This window comes from Colossoma macropomum, unplaced genomic scaffold (assembly GCF_904425465.1).
Source record: "Colossoma macropomum unplaced genomic scaffold, Colossoma_macropomum, whole genome shotgun sequence".
NCBI classification, from domain to species: domain Eukaryota; kingdom Metazoa; phylum Chordata; class Actinopteri; order Characiformes; family Serrasalmidae; genus Colossoma; species Colossoma macropomum.
Genome location: NW_023494810.1, coordinates 2,965,633 through 2,988,307, shown reverse-complemented (window position 1 = coordinate 2,988,307; position 22,675 = coordinate 2,965,633). Strand labels below are relative to the sequence as shown.

At 41.1% G+C, this 22,675-nt stretch overlaps 1 protein-coding gene across 1 annotated transcript in view; it reads left to right on the top strand.

Moving 5' to 3' along the window:
* Positions 1-22,409, top strand: part of LOC118799865 (potassium voltage-gated channel subfamily D member 3-like) — a 172,976-nt gene extending 150,567 nt beyond the window's left edge. The window contains exons 3-7 of the mRNA XM_036559944.1: positions 1,899-2,067; positions 12,177-12,278; positions 15,649-15,741; positions 18,838-19,085; positions 21,160-22,409. Coding sequence (XP_036415837.1) covers positions 1,899-2,067; positions 12,177-12,278; positions 15,649-15,741; positions 18,838-19,085; positions 21,160-21,367 — 820 coding nt within the window. The 3' untranslated portion in view covers positions 21,368-22,409. The remainder of the gene's footprint in view (positions 1-1,898; positions 2,068-12,176; positions 12,279-15,648; positions 15,742-18,837; positions 19,086-21,159) is intronic.
* The last annotated feature ends 266 nt before the right edge of the window (positions 22,410-22,675 follow it).

The following is a 22,675-nucleotide window of genomic DNA, read 5'->3' as shown; positions in this document are numbered from 1 at the left end:
TGACAAGATCTCTCAACCAGCCAAGGTCAGACAACTCATCTGGAATTGTAACAAGCGCTGAGAGCAATTTCAGCAGATTTCTATTGAACGATTTAAGAGAATCTGTACACTGAATGCTGCTAAATACACTCATCTTTAATCATTGCTAATCTTTCATACACGTTGGTCTGGCATAGAGTATTTTCAAAAACAGGACACACAAAAACATTCTATGAAATGCAATATTTCTATAAATACGGGATCATATCTTTTTTTCTTGAAGCCATGAAATCACACAAAGGACAGTGTTCTGGTTTGATATTTTCAACAGATAAAACCAGCAAATGTTCACAAGGCTGTAGCTTATGTAATCTCACAGATCCAATGTGGTTAAGCTTCTATAGCCTTGATTTCATTTCAGTGGGGCCTAATGCTACGTCAGGGTGTGACTGGGCTTAACTGATTATGCTTTACATTTTATATCCACTCTCATGTCCAGACCACAGAGATACACTATATGGCCAAAGGTATGTGACACCCCATGAGTTCAGGCGTTGCAGCCACGCCCATTTCAAACAGGTGTATAAAATCAAGCACATAGCCATGCAACCTCCATAAATAAACACTGGCAGTACTGAAGAACCCAGTGACTTTAAACATGGTACTACACTGTTAGAAATATAGGTTCTGTTCAGGTACATTTTTCTTTAATCAAGGTACAAACAATGCAAATGAGCCCTCAAAGGTACAACAGTGGTTTTAAGATCCAATTGTGCACCTGAAATTAGTTTTTCCAGGTGAAAAGTTTGTATTTGTAGCTTTTCATAACCGAATGTTTTAAAACAGAACAGTAAAATAAAAGCCTGGAGACGAGACGGGGTGTGTGGAGTCAGTACAGCTTAGAAAATATCATTTCAGTGGATTATGGTTCAGTTATGTTCCCTGACTAAAGGTACTGAGATAAACCCACGAGGGTTCCACCCCAGTGAGAGGGATACTGCCCCAGTGACAGTTTCACACCTTTTATTTTTGAGAGTGTATCACAGGATACAATAAGTCAGTTTGTAAATTTTCCGCCCTGCTGAATCTGCCGTTAAATGAAAGTGCTGTAAGGTAACAGCAACTATACCTATAAGCTGTAAAGTCAACAGCTTCCAGCCACAAAGCAGTAGACCAAGCAAACTCACAGAGAAGGGCCGGTGAGTGCAGAAGTACATGATGGTCTTTGAAAGCTTTCTCCCAGAATCCACTTCATCGCTTATCAGAAATGTACTCTATGTCTACACTGCTGTTATGTTCAAGCAGCCAATCGTCATAGCTTACAGCTTGATTCAGTACTTTCTCAGTTCCCCCAAGCCTATTCCTGCAGGTATTTCAACAAGTTGGCCCCACTGGCACCGCTCCACACTGGTTTGTACCTGACAACTCTGATAAAGCTGTTGGTTCCTGGGAGCTTATGCCCCTCCACAGATGTCCCCAGTCAGACGCTGGCATGGGAGATGGCTGGCAGGCTTTGTTAATCTGGGCCTGGGCCATGCAGATAGCACCCTATCTCCCTGCCTTTCTACCCACCTGGGCTGTAGCTTTTCACAGCTTCTTGTTCATGTGTAATTGAATTACAATAATAAGTGTGGAACCTTAGTAGTAACTGGCTCTGGCTTGGAAAGAAAACAAAAGAAACTTTGTCTAAGGCTGTTAGGATAAAAGTCTGAAGCATCGGCTGACTTAATGGTGCATTATGTGTACCGAAAGGCAGTCTTTTACAATCGCACATACCTTTTATAACCTTTGTTATTTGTGTGTCGACTGCAGCTAATGTCTCTTTTGTCTCTGTCTTTCTTTCCACTTTCCTGTCTGTCATCTGTCTTTCACTGCTCCTCTGCTATTCTTTCTCTCTCTTTTTCCATTCCTCCCTCCAGTTATGGAGACATGGTGCCTAAGACGATCGCGGGGAAGATTTTCGGCTCCATCTGCTCCCTGAGCGGGGTGCTGGTAATAGCCTTGCCTGTGCCTGTCATCGTGTCCAACTTTAGCCGAATCTATCACCAGAACCAGAGAGCAGACAAGCGGCGTGCTCAGAAGGTACAGGTGAACACCTTTAGGTAGTTGCTGAGCTTTGCCGCACTAACGGGGTGACAAAGGCTGGCCAGTGTGCGTGCGAGTGCGCATGTGTCTGTACATATGTGTACGGGTGTAAGAGAGAGAGAATGGTGCACCTTCGCCCCCACCACTGGCCCCAGACGAGCGACTAACACCTGGCATGTGCTGAAAACTGGGACTGGCACAGTGGACCATGGCTGGGTGCATGCCCTTGGACCGGCCAGCGAAATGCACCACCAAATGGCCGCTCATGCAAAGGATCATTAGCTTAATGGTTGTGGCAAAAATTTGATGAGCGATGGCCTCTTTTGATGAAGGGCAGATAGGACTGATGGCGGTCAGCAGGTGAGGTTTTTGTCATTTAGATGAATGAGGCCTTTGTTCATCAAGAGAGCTTACAGGTGTGTAAACGGTTTATAGATCGCTTTCCCACTTGCTAATCCATTTTCTGATTTGAAAACCCTGCATGAACTTCCGCTTTCAGCTTTTGCTCTTCTTTTATATATATCATCTTTGCATACATAACATTTCCATACATAACATTTCCATACATAACATTTCCATTTCCACTGGTAACACTTATAAGCCATTATAAAGGTTCTAATAACTGTGTAACGTAGTAACAATGCTTTGTAAGCATATTTATAAATGCTAATAGTGTTTCATAAAGGTCTAATAATGAACTATAATTGTTTGGTGTAAGGCATTGTAATGGATAGTGATACTTGTGTTACAACATGCTTATAAGTCAAAGAATTCATTTTAGTACAGGGTGATTCAAAAAGATTTGTCCGATTTCAAAGTGCCATATTTTTACAACCGTGAGGCGCCTAGGAACCAATCACATACCAATTGAAAGAGGGGGTCATAGAGTTTCTGTCAGTGGAAGATGGCTCCCTTCAGTCTGTGAGGAGATGAGACCCCTGAGCAGAAAGCGTTCTGCGTTCTCCACTTCAATAAGAGTGAATCCGTCATAACTGTGCAGTGTGATTTTCATCGGCAGTGAACCTCAAACAGCTCCGAGCGTTCGTCGCTGGTTCCACAACACTGGATCATCTCCGAAATCGCACTGAAAGAGCTGTGAGTGCAGCAACACCCGACATGCTCAATCCAGTATGGGATGAATTTGACTATGGCGTTGATGTCTGTACAGCTGGAGGAGGTTCATACTGAGACCTTGTACAATTACATAATAAACTTTATGCTTATTTAAACCATTTACAGTTCACTGCATTGCTCTGTAATGATTTACAAGTGAAATAAATCATTTTGAAATCGGATCAATCTTTTTGAATCACCCTGTATTTTATAACAGCCTTATAAGGCAGAGTTAGCACACGTCATTTCACCTGTTTATCATTCTAGTATTTTTACTGTTCTGTAAATACACCATTTCTTTTTCAGAACCTGGTTTAATGTGACATTCGATTAACATATTTCTAGAAGATTCTGGGATAAATTCTCATTTACACTAAAACAATACTAGCTTTGATGCATCTGTAGCAAGTATTCTTCCACCGATGATCCCTGACAACCTTCCCTAAAATCCACCGAGCTTTATGATCAGAACAATGCCCGAATGAATCATGAATGAATCACTGCAGTTTCATAGTGCTTTTCTACGCCGAAAGCGCTTCGCACATTTCATATTTACTCATGTGATTTAAGATAAGAAACCCACATTTATTTTATTCCTCCAAATTAACACGCTTTAAACCGCATATTCCCCCAAGCGCTGAAGAAAATGCTGTATAATGCAACCATTTGCATCAGCGTGAGGTCGGATTGTTTGTTTATTGAACGTTTTGTTATGCTTCCTGCAGAATCTAATTATTTCGCAGAGAAATTCAGCTAAAACAGTCAAATAAAACCCTGCCGTGAGGCAGTCCCCGGAGTGTGTATAGTGCTGAGATAGAACGTATGATACCTAGTAGGTGTGTTTATGTTTCCATTTATTTCAAAGAATTATACAGCTCCACTCTCCCTATTGACTGCGCACCCCCAGTAGACACTCAACCTGCTCACCTTATGCTTAAATAACAACAAATGCTCTCGAGCCCAGCGACAGTGCAGCTGACCTTTCAGAGCTGGCACATAAAAACAGGTTTGAAAGCACAGAGCTTGCACACAGAGGGAAAGAGAGAGATAGAGGAAGTGAGAGAGAGAGGGGCAGAGAGAGAAATGGAAAATGAGAGAGAGAGAGAGAGAGATGCACAAAGAGAAAGCAAAAGAGAATAAGAAAATCAGTGAGTGTGTTTTGAGACGGAGTGTGGTTCGGGAGACAGAGGCAGCTTTGGGATCTGCTTGCCCTTAATAGTGCTCTCTTGCCTCAAATAGCTCCCCTCAACAAGCTCTTGTTGGCGAATTGGAAAGGGAAGTCATTCAGCGTACCCTTCACACCTGCCAGTGCTCAAAGGACAGAAGCAGCAGTGCCCAACCCTGAGAAACTCCACAGCTCCTCCGAACACAAGCTTTATTAACTGCTGTAGACAAGGACGGCACACTAAAGCAGATAAAACCGAAGGACCCTTTTCACAAAGAGTCGCGATTATTTCCGGTTTAAGCGTTATCAGGGTAAAACTCACTTCCGTTCCATATGACTACTGCAGAAGCGATGACAAAATGTCATAGTAGTGTACTATAATGCTCAAACACTGAGCTACAACAGATATAATTTAGTTTTCCTGCACTGTCGTGACAAACAGCGAGAATAAGAAGTGAATGGAAGCACTGATTTAACTGTAAACAGAGCTAAGATGCTGTATGTGTGGAATAGCCTTGTTTCTGCTGCAGCTGCTTCACATCAAGCAGTCTCTGTGTCTTTGTACAACATCCCAGCAATTTCTGCAATATTTCTGTTTTCAGAAGAAAGAAGAACTTTTATATGCAGTATGAATTTGATGGACTCCGTTTATATTAAGCTAGCTACGCTGTCTAGAAGCTACTGTTAACAGTAGCTATCATCCCAAACTATCCCAAACTATTTTAAAAAGCTAATGAGGCAATAAACCGCCAACGAAATAATTCTTACATGATCAGCTCAGTACAAACAGCTAACGTTAGCTGGCACATTATGTCAGAAACCTTTCGTGGCTCTTCTCAGATCACAAACTAGCTAGATATGCCAGAAAATGGACATCAAAACACCGCAGCATAACCGCGATTCTAAAATACAAGTCAGCTAGGAGTCGTGTTTTTGATCGAGCAGTGAAAGGTGGATGTTTTCCGAAGTGCTGCTTCAAAAATCACCATGAAACTAAAAGAATGATGCTCTTTGACAGATTGCTAACACAGTTAGCCAGCTAGCTTTAAAGTTTGCTACTCATATGAAGCTGGAGTTCCTTAAACTGCTAATGGTAGGCTAGCTAATTAGCGCATGTAGCCTGCTAGCCTACCATAAGCTAAAAAACAGTTTGAACTGTAAAAAAGACTTTAAATATAAAAGTTTTGCTTTGCGTTTATAATAGAAGAGAAATCGCTGCTGTAAATGTGTCACAGAACCTGCTCCACGTTAGCTGGCTGGTGCCAGCAGCTAATGAAAACTAGCTTCCTTGTTTGGGAACACAGCTACAGTTAGCAAGGGCCTCTAACATAGCTAGCTACAGCTAAACAACGTCTATCAAATTCATATTACATATAAAAGCTCTTCTCTCTTTTCAAAACTGCAGCAGCAGTAAGCAGGGCTACAATAAATACAGATACACACATTTTAGCTCGGTTTAAAGTTAAATCAGTGCTTCCATCCACTTTCTATTCTCACTGTTTGTCATGACTACAGGAAAACTAACATATGTCTGTTGTAGCTCAGTATTTGAGCATTAAGGTACACCACTATAACATTTTATCATCGCTTCTGCAGTAGTTATATGGAGCAGACGTTTTACCCTGCTAAGGCGTAAACCGGAAGTAATCGTCACTCTCTGTGAAAAGGGTCTGTTTCTTTTACCTTTTTCAATAAAGGAATTTGATGCACTATATAAACACTGTTTTAAAACATACCATCGTCCCCATGTTTGGTACAGTCCGTAGTTGGACATCCAATAAACTGTCTAAATGAAAGAGAATTTCTGTAATATTCCTATAACACAGTTAAAGTACACATTTATTTGTTTATGTTTGAGAAGTTATAGAAAAGTTGTACATTTTTGATGAAATTACATGTTTTTAAAAAGTTATAGATAGTTTGGAGAACATTCCTGTCAAAATACATTTTCCTGTTAAATTTTAGAAACACTTAAATTGTACAGAGAACGAAATTTTGTTTTGCTTGTGTTAAAGACATAATACACGATTCTGGAGAACAATTGTTGATATTTGAACTCAATGGCAAAACAAATGCACCCCTAGTTTCAATGCTCCTTCAGAAGCTCTGCCCCCCAAATTCATTAACATGAATTGCCAGGGCGAACGACACTGGGCTAGCAAACTTGTTTTTTTTTTTTTTTCATGGCCATAAAACCCCATGCAAAATGTTACACGGACAAATTTATACCACAATATAACGTTAGAGCAAACAATAACACAGCAAGTAAGGTAACTAACGCTAGCTTGGTAGTGGGTTAGCAAACTGCCGCTACAATTGCTGCTGTGAACCAGCTGCTATCACAAACGTTAGAAATGGGACAAAACAATACTGACCTATTGGTTCTGTGAAACAGCAAAACTAAGTTAATATAACCCCACTCAAGCAGGAGCAACCTCCTCATCCCTTTTCATGCCTTTCAACTTTCGGTGAAGCTTCTTTTTTGCCAGCTTCTTGCTCAAATTTTCCTCTTCTACCTTAAACAGTGCAGCAGTTTGATTCTGGTGCCTAAGCTTCTTGGTTGAATTTCCCATTCCACCTTAAGTAGTACAGCAGTTAAGCTGTGTTCAGGTGCCTCAGCTTCTTGTTAGAATTTTGCAAGTTTGACCTTAAATAGTGCAGCAGTTATATTCAGGCCCCTCAGGAACTGCTGCATGATTTGAGATGGGATGAGAAAATGCGAATAGGAAGCCAACTTCAGCTTCGTCGTCCTAGAGGTCTCTTCACAGCCGAAACACCTCACCGATATTAACACGACTCCTCACCCTTGCCTGAGCCAAGACCTTCTTTCTCATTCTTTGTTCTTCAGATTTTCTCCTCTTTGGCTGTTTTTTGGCCATCTCTCCTTCTTGACAATGGGTGGAGCTCAGCAAGAACCCCCTCCCCTTCCCCCCTGTCCTGTGCATACTCCCACAAACACCCTCTGTTGCTGATTGACTGGAATAGTGTTGTATTTTTCATCCCGAGCCACTTTGTTCATTGCTGTTTTACAGAGTCAGGGCAGTGCAGAACAGAGAACTAGAGGAGAGGAGAGATTAATTGAATTTGACAAAAAATGTATTGGATTGAAATCATATACTGTGCCTTCAGAAAAGTCCTAGAAAGAATATATTTCTTCACAATTATGTACTCGGTGGCATATACTTGTTCAAAATTCTGCAAATGTTTGAACTAATTTAAATATTAATCATTTACATTTCATCTTTCTCTAAATGCAGAAAAAATACATAAATGAGTAAATTAACCGTATTAACTGTATTAAAAACTCCTGAAATTCCTGATGGTTGTGATGTCACAACCATGATGAATTCAAAACAAATACACATGATTGCCTGCAGTAGCCAAGTCTGAAAGTTTTTGAGCATATTAAAACATTATGTCAGGACAATTTTGTTATAAACACATGCGAGTAGCTGTTTGTGCAAATACTAAGGCCAATAGAAAGACCTGCAATCAATACTTGAGGTAGAATCAGTCTGTGATCAGTCATTTCTGTGCTCTGCAATTTAAAACAGTAGGAAATAATAGGAAAAATAAAAAGGTTATGACTAAAACTAAAACACTGTCAATTTAACCTGCTACAGTTTAACAATGCTCTTTCACATTGAAGTGATAAAGAGGGATGTTACTGCAGACAATCCATAGCGGATTTAATTGAGTGAACGAAATTGGGAAAATGTTTAAATGTTGTGCTGTTCCTGGCTGTCAGTTAGCAAATCTATCATTGCAGCCTAAAAGAACCAGAAATCCAAAAGCAACCAGTTTAGCTCATTTACCTCAGCCTGTTTAATGCCAAGAATAAAGAGATGAAAAGTGGTCATGTAAAAATGAACTACTGGAAAAATATGGCAGAATTTGGACCTTGCAAAAAGACTGAGTTAAACTTATTGTGAATGAGAACAGAAATTTCCCTCTTTGATAAGATCAATTAGTATCTTTCTACTGGACATTCATCAGTGTCTGGCTCTTCAGCCACACAGCAGGACATCACAGGGCTGTGCCTTGTGTTTGATGTTCCTTATACAGTGCCCTCCATCATCTTTCTGCAGTCTGCTGTAATGGCAGGCTGCTTGAGACGCCCATTACAATTAGTAGGCAATCTGGAGCTTCTGTCATGTCGCCCTGGCCTCATATCCAAACAAATCCCAGCAAAATCAGCCCAGATACTGTCTCCATACCTGAACGGACAAACACGGTCTGAAATGAAGCAACCAACTATCACCTCACAAATCACAGGGCCAATTTGCTGGACCAATGAGGAGGCTGATTGTGGGCGCTCTCCCCGTAAGCGGAGTGCAGCGGTCCTTCTAAATGGACCAGGGGTCACGCCAGTAATAGTGGAGCAAAGTCAAGTGCGGCCGCCAGAGAGACAAAGTGCGGGCAGGGCGTTTCAGACAGCAAACAAACTGTGAGAACCCGGACACTGAGGTATTTCAAGGGCCACTTGCAGAGGCCAGCGATCCAGCAATGTGGACAAGCACCCTAACTTAGCAATCATATGAAAAATAAACAAGATTATTCACAGATGTCAACAAATGTCTGGGAGCCAAGATTCAGTAGACCAGCTGCTGACCACTGCCACGGGCATACTTTTTATACAATGTGGTCACATCTTGTAAGATATTTCAGTCTTTTTATAAAGTTTTTACTGCTTCCCCTTCGAGACTACCACAGCCGTGCGGACATGACATCAACAAATATATAAGGGCTGGAGTAGAATCATCAAGCAGAGTCATTTTTAAATACAGTACATAAACTATGCATTTGAATCTACCACCTTTTACGTTCTATGTACATTTATTTTCAAGAAAATGTGACTGATAGTTCTTTTATAGTCAGATAATGTATATTAGAAGAATATATTTGCTTATTTTAGTTATTTTATATGCTTTTCATTTTATACTGTGTCAAATAATACACATACATTTTATAGAAATGTATAAGAATAATAGTAAAACTTACCTAAACCGACACTAAATACTGTTTGAACTATGAATTCTATGAGAAAGCCTAAAAAGATCTGAGCTAGGTTTTCCAAAAGCACCTTGGCACGAGACGATTCTTAAACAGTAGAGTGAGCATCATATTAAACACTCTCTCTGCTAGTTAATATGATCTAAACACTAAGATGCTTTTGGGAAATCCAGCCCTGCGTTTGCGTTTTAGGGTTTTAATAATGCTACAGAAAGTGCTTATGTCTGCCAACATTCAGAAGGAGGAGCCTCGCTGGTTTTACTTGTTGATAAAACCACATAGATGAAACACTATGCTCGAGTTTCACATCTTTACAACTGCATATTTCAAATAGACCCGAAATAATCTTTGTTTGTTTCTTTAAAGGCCTAAGAAATTCAGTGATTCAAATCTACGGTGACTAGACACTAGAGCTAGAACTCTGCAGACACGGACCAGCTAACCTCTGCCACATAGCACAATATCACACTGCTGTATCAGTGATCAGATCTCAGATTTTAGTGCGTCTTTACATTTGAAAATACACTGAGAATTTATTAAAAAAAAAAAGGGGGGCGTGAAAACTGATATGAAGCCAGTGTTAGCTTGCCAGTTAAATCATGACGTGTATCTCATTCAAGCTTATTTTATGGTAGGGGAAACAAGAAAAGGGTCCCTAGAAAAACCATTGGAGCATCATAATTGGTGACCAGGTCCAGTGTCTACAGTGGTGTACAGTCTAGGTGTGGACACCTGTATACTCACAGCCCCCACCCCTAAAGTGCATTCTCCAAGTACAGTGCTACCTTTAGACATAAACTATCATAATTATTTATAAACGTTATTTCAAATGACAGTTGATTAAAGCAGATTTGATTACATAAAAGCCTATTTGTGCTATTGAAGTACTTACGTTTGTTTGTTTCACAGTAAGATGCTTGTTCTTTTCTCTTATTCAAATCAAAGGGAGGGAACAGCGAACGCCTCCTCTGTGTATTTGTACGCGCAGAGAGTTGGCGTTGCTCAATATCTTTTGAAACAAACCGTTTTCCCGCACTAAATGGCTTCCCTAAAGCGAGACGTCCTCTGGGAGCGAAGCTTCACGCGTCTCGAGGGAGATTGTGTGTGCGCAGCTGCCAGAGAGTGTGTGACAGACTTTAAGACGTGACTCTCACCTTGAATGAGCGAAAAGCACTTAAGACTTATCTCTGGCACTTCGTGAGATCTTCTCCCATTTTCTCATCCATTTCCTCCATCTCAGATCGCTCTCTTTTCATTTCAGCCCTCAGATGTTCCAATCCCGATACTGTTTTTGTAATGGAACCTCGAGGGCATGGAGGCCCATATCAACGAGACTGAAAAAGAAAAAAAGTCAAACTCAACCTTTTCATACCGCATTAGAGTGCAATAACAATGGCTGCTAGACCATCTGTGGCTGGTGGATGACAGGATTTTAATATGTGGAGCACCACATTTTTTCTTTACCGGTAGAGAAAACTGGTACAGAAAAGAGCCAGTAGAGTCAAGTATTTCAAAACTCTGGTCGTTCATACAGAGCTGGTTTTAAAGTTGCCAGCATTAGGGTAAGGGTTAGGCCAGGGGTCAGCAACATGCGGCTCTTTTACTGTCCTGTTGTGGCTCCACAGCAGAATCAGATTTGTTGGTTAAAATAAAAATAATCCTCCTTTACAGTAAAATAAAGCTCTGCTGAGTTTTAACAATAAATGGTCTTAAACGCTGGAGTTAATGTAGAACTGCTAATTCACCCTTTAACCCTGAAGGTTGGCAAGCAGACTCCTGGTCACCATAGCAACGCAGACATTTTGCCTAGCTAATAGCTAACGAAACGGCAAAGAGAGAGATTTATGACGAACATCGATAATTTGGAGATGAATGGGTGAAACGAGAAACTGTCAAACTCTAAAAAGTCTTGAGGCTGAAGTCGCTTCTCATTCACGGCTTCTCGTTTGAATTTTCCGGTTCCACCTTAAATGGTGCAGCGGCCACATTCTGGTGCCTCAGGCACCATTTAAGGTGGAACGGGAAAATTAGAACAAGAAGCTGGCGAATGAGAAGCGACTTCAGCCTCGTAAAAAGGTCAAACATTGAGAGACATTTTATAAGAAACTGTTCTACTTTTGGGAAAAGTTTCCTGCCGGAGATGTAAGAAAAGCTGAGCTAAAGCTTAAAGCAGAGCACAGTAAGTCTGTGTTTTCATTTATATTATATTTTTTAGCCCAGTAGCACATACTGAGACATATTTACAGCCAAGATGGGAAAGCGTTACTTAAAAAAAAAATTAACATACAAAAGTTGTGGCACCCAAGGCAGATTGATTTTGTTGAAAAGACAAATTGGCTTTTCTTGACATTTGGGTTTCCGACCCCTGAGTCAGGCCTAGGGTTAATAGTTAAAATTTCCATAGGGCAATAAAGTAATCCTTCCAAATTCTTTGTGTTTATGAGAAGAAAACTACATAATTACTACAATTTTTTAACAAATCAAACCTACTAGAATCACTTACTGTACCTGACCCAGTGCAACTATTGATTAGAATATCAAATCTTGGCACATCTGAAGGTCATAAAGTAGCAAGGTCATAAAAAAGGTGTTCCACTACTCAGCTGTAGGTGCTCGAGTCCTGTCTGATGTACAGTGTATTTACAGAAAAGGCTGCAATTGAAACACCAGACAAGCCCAAGCACTAGCAGTGTTAGGATTTCACCTGAGCCTAATGTTGTCTGCCATGTGATGGATGGATGAGACAGCGGATTGGAACCCAGTAGATAATTCATTACTCTTCCCACCGGCTGTCTGACACCGGACCTTTCTGCCCACACAGAAAGCCCGCCTGGCCCGGATAAGAATAGCCAAGAAGGGCAGCTCCAACGCCTACCTGCAGAGCAAACGCAACGGCCTCCTGAACGAGCTTCTGGATCTGACGGTGAGCACCTGTCCGCCTCCCAGACACGGTGTATAACAAAGCTTTCCCTTATATGTTAATGCACTAGGCAAGTCGGATGATACGGCACTGAGTCTGGCCGGACTTTCCTCACGTGTTTTAAAAGCATGTAGTAATATTTATTGGCAAACAACATCTTTTTATGGTATTCTGACCAAATTTGACCTTGACTTGTTGGGCTATTGACATTTTGTGCTTTAGCTAGCTTGCATTTGCAAACTGTATTCTCTGTTTTTCTGCTTAAAATGGAATTAAACAATTTTGGAGAGCTGTAAATTAACTGGCTAACAGATACTGTCATTGGGAATGTTTTATTTGGTCTTAGGTTGCTGATGATTAGGCTACAATAGACATTAGACAGGCTAAAGTAGGGTTCAGACAATTTTGTTGGGTCGCCGTTGGTTTCAGACAGTTTTGTTGGGCTACGGCCAAGTTCAAACAGAAAATTTTGGGCAACAAGCTCGGACCAAATTTTGGCAGGGTGCAGTCAGATTTAGGCACAATTTTGTCAGGCTATCGTAGGGTTAGAAGAAATTTGTCGAGCTGTAGTCACTTTCAAACAGAATTTTGTTGGGCTGCAGTCAGGTTGGATTCTGAATTTTGTCTAGCTACAGTTGGTTTCAGGCAGTTTTGTCAAGCTGTGGCCAGGTTTAGACAGAATTTTGTCAGGGTACAGTCAGGTTCAGGCAGAATTTTGTCAGGCTATAGTTGGATTCAGACAGAATTGTGTTGATCTGCAGTTGAGCTGAGACTGGGAGTTTGTTGGTCTGCAGTTGAGCTGAGACTGGGAATTTGTTGGTCTACACTTAGCTTCACAGAAATTCATTGGGCTACAGTCAGGCTATAGTCAGATTCAGGCAGAATTCTGCCAGGCAAGCTAGGACAGAGTCTTGTTAGCCTACAGTCAGGCTTAAAAAAGAATTTTGTTGGCCTACAGTCGAGTTGACACAGTTTTGTGGGGTTACCGAGAAGTTCACAGAATTTTTGGCTACAGCCAGGTTCAGGCAGAGTTTTGTCAGGCTAGTACTGAGACAGAGTTGTTCAGTTTTAGTCAGTTTCAGACAGAATTTTGGTGGGCCACAGTTGGGCTACAGTTTGGTTTAGACAGAATGTTGTCAGGCTAGATTTGAGACAGGTTTGTTGAGTTACAGTTGGGTTCAGATAGAATTTCATCAGGGTACAGTCAGGTTGAGAGGATTTTCTCAGGCTGCAGGCAAGTTTAGACAATTTTGTTAGACTGCAGTCAGATTTAAACAGAATTTTTTCGGGCTGCCGTTGGGTTTGAAATGTTTAAATAAGCCTTCATAATGTTCTTGGACTATTCAGGATCATTTAAAATTTCAAGCCCAGTTTAAGCTCACATGGGTTGTAACCGGGTTGTCAGGCTGCAGTTGGGTTCAGTTAGCATTTGAAACAGTAACATAAGCCTGGGTACTTGTGGAAAAGTAATAAGATTTCTTATCCCAGGCCTAACCTGCAATGACCATCTTGACTCTGTCAAATCCCACTGCCCGTGACACGTTTTTATTGTGCTCTGTTGATGCTCCCATCTAGGGTGAAGTCGTGCCGAACTCTAATGAAATCAGGACAGATTTAACTCGCACTCACCTCCATCCTAATTAGAAGCGGTGCAGACTTTAAAAGAGCTAAATACAAAAGTCCTAGAATCAGCCATTCTGTCTGACCCCATCTTCCTTTTATTTCTGTGAGTATAGCCCAAGATTAAAGCCAGTGAAAAATACCTCCAATTAAAACTCAATAGTGTTTGTAAAAAAGGGAAAAAGAAAGGTCCCTCTACTCTCAGCCTTTGGTGTTTTGCTTTCGGTGTTTGCTCTGTTCTCCCCCAGTGGCTTTGTGCATAACAATCCAGGATGGCAGACAGCCACAGACGCTGTCATCCCCGTCATATCAGGCAGCGTCCCTATTCACATGGAAAGGAGTTCTGCTGAAGGTGGCAGGAGGCAGGAGTCCCATCGGTGCGGGCGGGTTTGTCCCTGTTCTGTGGCTGATTTTCGTACAAGGGGTTGTGATGAAGCTGTCAGAGATTTGGCACTTGGAATTACAGGCGTGTCATTCCTGTTGCTCGCCGCTGCGTGGGACTCGATGGAGGCCTTGGGAGACTGAAATCCATTTGAAAAGAAAGTTGCTGCTGCAACCTTGTTACACTCCTAGAGATTCCTTTCCAGATGTCATGACAGTTGTTGAGAAGTCCTTTGTTATTCACTGCCTCACTGATTCAACAGCTAAAGGCCACCATGGAGTGAGGGAGTGAGCTGGTAATGAATTCATAGGCTGAGACTTTTAAATCAAAATATAGGACAGTATGGGGCAATATGACAAAAATATAATATTACAGTACTTGAAGACAAGTACATGATATACTTTGTGTCTCAGCCCATTTTTCTGGGTTTGATAAGTTGTAACAGACAAAATCAGCAAAACAGTAGTGCCACATTAAGAATGCTGTCAAAACTATAGCTACGTTCACATTAAAAGCCTTGTTGCTCAAATCTGATTTTTTTACTCAAATCCGATCTCTCTGACACGATGGTTCACACTCGTTTAGGTAAGTGACTCAGATCTGTCATTAATGTGATGAACCGGCATCCTGAAATGACCCACATGAGCTCATCCTACTCAGTAACGTCACGTGAATGAATCACGTTCATCATCAGCACAAACTAACGAGCAGAACGAGCTTCGCTGAGGAGATAATTAACTCTGATCAGCTCTCAGCTTCATTATTAGAGCGAGACGAAGGAGAAAAAGGTGAGATGAGCTGCTTTTCCACCGTTTACAGGCTTTAACTTCTGTTTGGCGCTGCTGCCATGGTAACGCTGAATGATGGCACACGCGCAGTGGGGAAAAAAAGCACATGAATTCCGATCTGAGCATCACATTAAGGTCACATGGCCATGAATCGGATACGTATCCGATTTAGGACCACATATAAAAGAGGCTCAGGTTGGATTTGAAAAGATCAGATTTGTGTGTCCACACAGCTCTGAAAACATCAGATCTGAGTCAAATTAGGGCCGAAAATCGGATTCGTGCCACTTCAACATGGTAATGTGAACGTAGCCTATGAGAACAGTCTATTTAAACAGTGGAGATTACATTTATTGTGTATACACTACACAACTCTTGCACTTGTTATCCAAAGGTATTTCACAAACAAGGATAATTTATACCTGTCCAATAAGGGACATTCTTATTGGACAGTCCTCACTTTAAGCATAAATGATGCAGCTTATTGAGGAACCCTACTTATGTAACCCCTGGATAGAAGACATCTGTTTGTGAGATATGTATTGATACAGTCAAAACTTGTGTGTCTATGTGTATGTCTTAGGGTTCAGAGGAGGAGGAGCAGCACATGAACAAAACCTCATCGCTGTTGGAGAGCCAACACCACCACCTACTGCACTGTCTGGAGAAAACTACTGTGAGTCTGGTGACACTCGGTAACATGTATGGTAACACTTTACTTGAATGTTCCACTGTCCATGCTTCGCAGATACGTACCATTAACTTCCATTCCACTAAATTTCCATTAATATCTTTATCTTTTCCTTCACCTTACCCAACCCCTAACTTTAACAATCCAACAACCCAGTTCATCCACCGAAATGAAACCATCTCATGGCCAATGTATATAAAATTTGGAACTCACATCTATTATAAATAGAAGCCATTGTAAAATTTTGCCCCTCATTTGTGTTCTACTGACATCATAAGGCATATTGTGAGTGGACCCCAATGATTGCCAATAATAATTTGTAGACGGTCACTTAACTCTCTTAGGCTTTGTTCATACAGCAGGTAAAAGTGACCCAAATCTGGTCTTTTTCTTTAGGTTTGACACAGATGTTTCTGTGTGTCAGTGTGAACAGATAAACACACTGAATCTGACATTTTCAATTCTGATTTGAGACGCTTTCATATGTGGTACTGAAATCCGATACGTATCCGATCTGTGGTGATGCAACTCAGTCTGAACAGCCAGATCGGAATTCACACGGCTTTTACATCAATCCAGCTCCACATTCATCATAATTTCGCACTGCTGAGACTCAAACATTTGGGCTGATGTTTCTGTACCAGAAAATTTGAAGGCACTTATCACAACGACTCAGTGTTCAAAGAGATTTCTAAAGAAATGTCCGAACGAGGCCGCAGGAGAACGAGGCTGCAGCGTCAAAGAACAGATAAAAGTCTGAAAGCAAAGTTTAAAGAATCCGAGGACGCGAACCAAAGAAGTGACCGCGCCCTTTTTACGGCTCGAACACATTCTGGGTGATGAGCCCAGCTGTCAGTCAGTGAAGCTTCATGATGGCTCCTGTGATGCTGGTGAAGATGAAGCTGATCCTCCGGGAGCGACTGGCGTTCGTTGGCAGTCACGATTGTTTACCTGAAGCAACGTGAAGCATCGATCTTCTGCGCATGTGGGTCAGTTTAGGAGCTGATCTGTTCAGACTGATGTCGCATTCAGATCACATTTAAAAGACGTTGTAAACAGCCAAACAAAAAAATCGGATTTGCTGAGAAACCACCTTTTTTTCCACCTACCGTTCAAAAGCTGCTGAAGAAAGAAATCTGAATATGCAAAAATGAGACTTCACTGCTCACAAAAAATGGCTTTTTTCTGGTTTTGGCAACATTATCTTAATGCATTAAATACATCTGTGGATTGGCACATTTATTAATAACATTCAGCGTATGATCATATAATGTAACGGGCCAATCTAGTGTCCATATAGTCTCCAGTTGCCAGTAAATGCAACTTCAGGACACCCTAGATAGCAGATGACAGCTTCAGAATCTCCTTGTTTTACTGCTGGTAATGTTAGCAAATGGCTAACTAGAGTAAGCAATAACTTTTCACATATCCCGGCCGCCACCCTACAGCAAACCTTCTCAGCAGATAAAAGGTTGGTACAGTGCCCACACGTGCAAATGGACCCCTGATGTCAAGCGTGTTTTATTATTGATGTCAGAATGAATGAGACTTAGTGTTTAAAGAAATCCTCTTCATTCAAAATTCAGTACTTCTAAGAAATCAGGACTCAGTGTTTACCGAATGCAGATCTGGTTGTACTGCCAAGTTGAGCAGATCATTTGAAACCTAAGTAGCTCATATGGTTTTAGGGAATAACGTAGCATTCTTTCACATCTCCCACACACTCCTGCTCATTATCTGGTGCTAATTCTTTGCAGGCTTCAGCCAGTGGATTAAACTGGTAAGGCTCGAGGCAACCTGGCTGTTGTAAATGTATCAAAGACGGAGATGATGGTGAAGAAAATTCTTCTACCTCATATGATCTCTCAGTCACTGAAGTGCTATTCGTGCTAGGTATGAAAATACACCTGTTGATTTCTGTAGTGAATGTCGTGGGTCGGAAAACGACGTCGTGATTCGACAGACGTGATTCTGTAAGTTTGCTAGTTCAGTTAGTTCAGAGTTCAGCTCCAGTCCTGAAACCCCTGCACTGCATAACTGTGGTTTCCTGGTTAAAATACCTGATATTATCAGCTAATTAATCCCTTCTTGAGCTGAACGAGGTGTGAACAGCAGAGAAACACTAAACTATACAGTGCAGCGGCTCCAAACCTGGAGTGAAAACACTGAATTAGAGGTCTGTGTGTCTCTCGTCTCTCAGCTTCTGTCGCGTCTTACAGGTGAATTGAAGGCATCGCGCCGCGCAGTCACTCCCTGATTCAGCCCTAAAAATGGCACCAACTATGTAGTGTGACATCACGCGAAACGTGAGAATAAAAATGGACAAATGTATGGACACAATTCAGACTTCCAGATGGCTGCTAGCAATGTTTTTAACTGGTCATATACTTCTCTGCATCTATAGATAATCTATAGGGAACTATCCAAATAAACCAGGGACCAAATATTAAGTTATTGACACTTATTCAGCCATCAGCACATCAGTAAACTTTACTCTAGTGAACTTCATTGGCTTAGTTTACATTCATCATTAAAATGAGTCACGTCTCTGGACGTGGTCCATGCATTTAAAACTGCTGTTTGTGATGGGATTGTGAAGCAGGCCTTTGCATGTGAAAGTTGAAAAGCAATTCATTGCCAGTACATAATTCTCCACCACGCCTGGTAGTAATTTAAACCAGTGTTTTTCTATCATTGTAAACAGAGCTTGAGTAATAACAACTGATATCTGAAATAATTTGCATGACAAATAAACAAAATAAGCTCACTGTACAGAACAAAACAGACTAAAGACACAACATATGCAAAATAAGCATTTCGCTGCTGTCGGAAGAAAGCCTTGTATCTCTAAAATGGTAACTTTACAGGAGAAGGAAAAACATACTCTACTATTAATGTAAGTTAGTGGAACCAGACGTCTTTCCAAGTCATTTTGGGCATTTTCAAATCATTTCAAAAACTAAAAATCGACAAAAATGGAGATATGAGGTTTTGTTCCGACAGCAGCGAAGTGCTGGAGACAAAACAATTAAAATAAAGACAACACATAAAATTTAAACATTTTCTCCCCCTCCCCCGCAGGCTCACGAATTTGTGGATGAGCAGCTGTTCGAGCAGAACTGCGTAGAGGGGGCACAGTTTTCTCGCAGCCCATCTCTGTCCAGTCAGGAGGGCTTCACAGGCACCTGCTGCACCCGCCGCTCCCGCAAAAGGATCCCTCTGCCCAACGCCAGCCTGTCCACCACACACACGCACACACACACGCAGGGCCTGCAGGAGCTCAGCGCCATTCACATCCAGTGTGGAGATCAGCCCAGCCTCAGCACAAGGTGAGTGTGTGGCTTCACTGCAGTACTCAGATTACACACTAGAGGGCACTGTGGCAGCGTGAAGAGAGCACGAGTCATTCTACTGAAACGTCAATTTTTGTGTCCCTAGTGTTTACAGATATATCACACTTAAAAAAACCTGTTATGGTTACAATTTATTTCTATTTTAAAATAAAACAATAAGTTATTTTCACAATTACACCTTCTTGAGCCTCAATTTAGCAATATTGGTTTTTAAATCAATCATATAGAATTCCAAGCACCACAGAAGAGCTCGTCCTCACAGTCATGTGTGAAGGCTGAGGCCATATTTTGAAGAAAAAAACATATTTTTCTGCAATTTTAACTGCAATAATCTATACATGACTATGAAATATATGATTTACATGACAAAGAAAACAAATGCCAAATAAATATTATAAAATATATAATGAAAGTTGTGGTCCCCAGGAGTCGTGTCACTGGTGTTACTGCGTAACAAAAAATCTTTTATTTTGAAATAAAAATCACACTGATGACATCACTTGACTTCCTTTCACCTGTTTTCTGAGGATCTATGAAGAAAAGCTCATGGTGAGTCCACTGTGTCTTTCAGTTATCAGAGATTTTCTCATTTAGCTCATGATTTCGTATGAAGCTTTTAGCTGAAGTCACTGGTGTTACCTTTCTTATGTGTAGCACCAATGAGGATCAGTAACACCAGTGACTCCTATGGATAGATAAGTGGACTTTTCTGTAGAATGACCCACATATGTTTGCTACATGTTTGTGTAAATCATAAATCAAATTATAATAAAATATCTCTTCTACATAGGAACGCCTGGTATGGACTGAAAGTTTGGAAACTGCAATCTTGTCAGAAGTTTGCATTTGTCTCTTTGAGCGGAGCGATACGTATATAATCAACGAAACATGCTGTTTTTACAGAGTGTTGTAATGTAAAGGATGTGATACAAATAAGTGCTGTTCCTGTTGAATTTTTTTAGGTTATTGATTACCTTAGAAAACAGAACTGTAATTATTACCATTTACTTCAGTTGCAGTTCAGCCGCCTCTATCAAAGAGCATAATTTCAATGTATAGTCAGTATCCAGGGATACACATATTTAGGCAGATTGGTCTAATAACTCATTTAATTAAATTACATATGTATATATATATATATATATATATATATATATATATATATATATATATATATTATTACTTAAATTTAATAATTAATTTAATAATAATAAAAATAATAATAATAATAATACTAACTGATTTACATCATCTGCTGCATTGGACTGGTACTTTCCTTTTCTTTATTAAAAAAGTGAGCATAAAGTTCATTAAAGGCAAAGGAATTCAAATGTACTGAATTGTCTCTTTACCCCAAATGCAGTCGACGTTTGTTTCTTTAGTTTTGCACTAAAGCTATGAGGCTAATGTAGCTAATATGAAAAAGAAGCTGTCTGCCAAAATCATCACACAGTTGCCTCAAATTGAACTGGGTTTTTAAGCTCAAATACTTGATTTTGTGGTTTCTGACACTGTATGATGTACTGTTATCAATAAAAATAGACCAAACTATGTTGCATTGTCAATAACAGTAGTAGCAGCCAACTTATAGCCAGTGTCGTAACCAAATAAGAAAAGGCTGCGTTCACATTACCAGCCTCGTTGATCAAATCCGATTTTTTGCTCAAATCCAATCTCTCTGACTTGATGCTTCACACTCGTTTAGGTAAGTGACTCAAATCTGTCATTAATGTGACGAACCGGCGTCCTGAAATGACCCTCATGAGCTCATCCTACTCAGTAACGTCACGTGAATGAATCACGTTCATCATCAGCACAAACTAACGAGCAGAACGAGCTTCGCTGAGAAGATCATTAACTCTGATCAGCTCTCAGCTTCATTATTAGAGCGAGACGAAGGAGAAAAAGGTGAGATGAGCTGCTTTTCCACCGTTTACAGGCTTTAACTTCTGTTCGGCGCTGCTGCCATGGTAACGCTGAATGATGGCGCATGGGTAAGGTATTGCTAAAGCTCTACTAATGTCATGCCTTTGTTCTTTAAACACCTTAGCAGTCGCTCCAGTCTCAACATGAAGTCCAGCGAGAGGAGCCGGATTAACTGCAGGGGGCAGCAGATTACCACAGCTGTCATTAGCCTGCCATCACCCACCAACTTCCCACCGGACGGAGACGGCCACGGTCCGGCTAACCCCATCCCTGCCCCACCCACCATCAACACCACCACCAGCTCTAACATCGTCAAGGTGTCAGCCCTGTGACCCGCCCGCTCCCCGCCCACAACCAATCCCCTACCACCACGAGAAGGAAGGACCGTGGAAGAGCCAGCAGAGCCCTGAGCCTGTAGCTGAACATGTCTGGTGGACATTGTGGAATAAAAACATGGACAGAACATTGAAGCTGCAGCCTCTGACTGATGCCTGGACCTGGAAGAAAATGGCTGGATTTCAGCCTGTGTGATTCAGAGGCTTCCAGACATTGTTGTTCTTCAGATTTAATAGACGTTGGCCGGTGGATGTTCATGCAGATGTTTTGGGACTGAAGGATAAGGATCGCTGTTTAAAGGCGAGGAGGCTGAAGGCGATTAGTGTAAAATGTTTTGTTTCAGTTCGGTCATCCGTCATCGATCATGATAGGCGCACAGTACATAATGGAAATCAACGTGGTTCAATATTGTGTGATATTCACAAGTCCCAGTGGAATCTGTCAGAAGTATGGTAATGTAAACAGTACATTTGGGCAAGATTATATTGTTCTTTAATACACTGCAGGCAAACATAACTTTGCAGAGAGAGGCCAGCCGTTCAAAATTAGTCTAGAAGGGTGTTTGAGTTTTATTACTGCTTCTTTTGAGTAGAAATATGTGCTCGATGTTTCAATACTGTTTTTAATGTACCCTCAACAAATTTGCCTTGCGGCTCCAAAGTGCATAGCACCTGCGTTACAGAAGTGGCCGCAAGCATGGTGCAAAATACACTAGGACCCCCTAATTAAAACGCTTGGACCCCCTGATTGTCTCAAAATCTAAATTCTGGGAGGGTCCCTGAAAATAAACCTGTTACGACATTATGCTGTGCGTTAAGGAAAAATAGATGCTCAAATATAAATTCATGGAAAGATCATTGTTTATCTGCTTCACCCACAATCGGCTTCTGTCTTTGGCATTTTAAACTAACTAGAGATGCAGCACTGGTCTGCCTCAGGGTGGTGCTGTAGCAAAGTATTCCACCCAGTTGGTTCTTCATAGCATTTACATTGTATTTATGGCATTTGGCAGACGCTCTTATCCAGAGCGACTTACAGTTTGATCATTTTACACAGGTAGGTGAAGGTAGTGTTAGAAGTCTTGCCCAAGGACTCTTATTGGTATAGTGTAGGGTGCTTACCCAGGCAGGGATTGAACCCCAGTCTACAGCATAGAAGGCAGAGGTGTTACCCAATACACTATACCAACCACAACAATAGCCTAGCAACTGCAACTATTCCCAGGATACCTCTGGAAAACTTCGCAATATGCCATAGCACATTTGTATCTGAAAACTTGACAATTATCCAGAGAGACTGGTGGA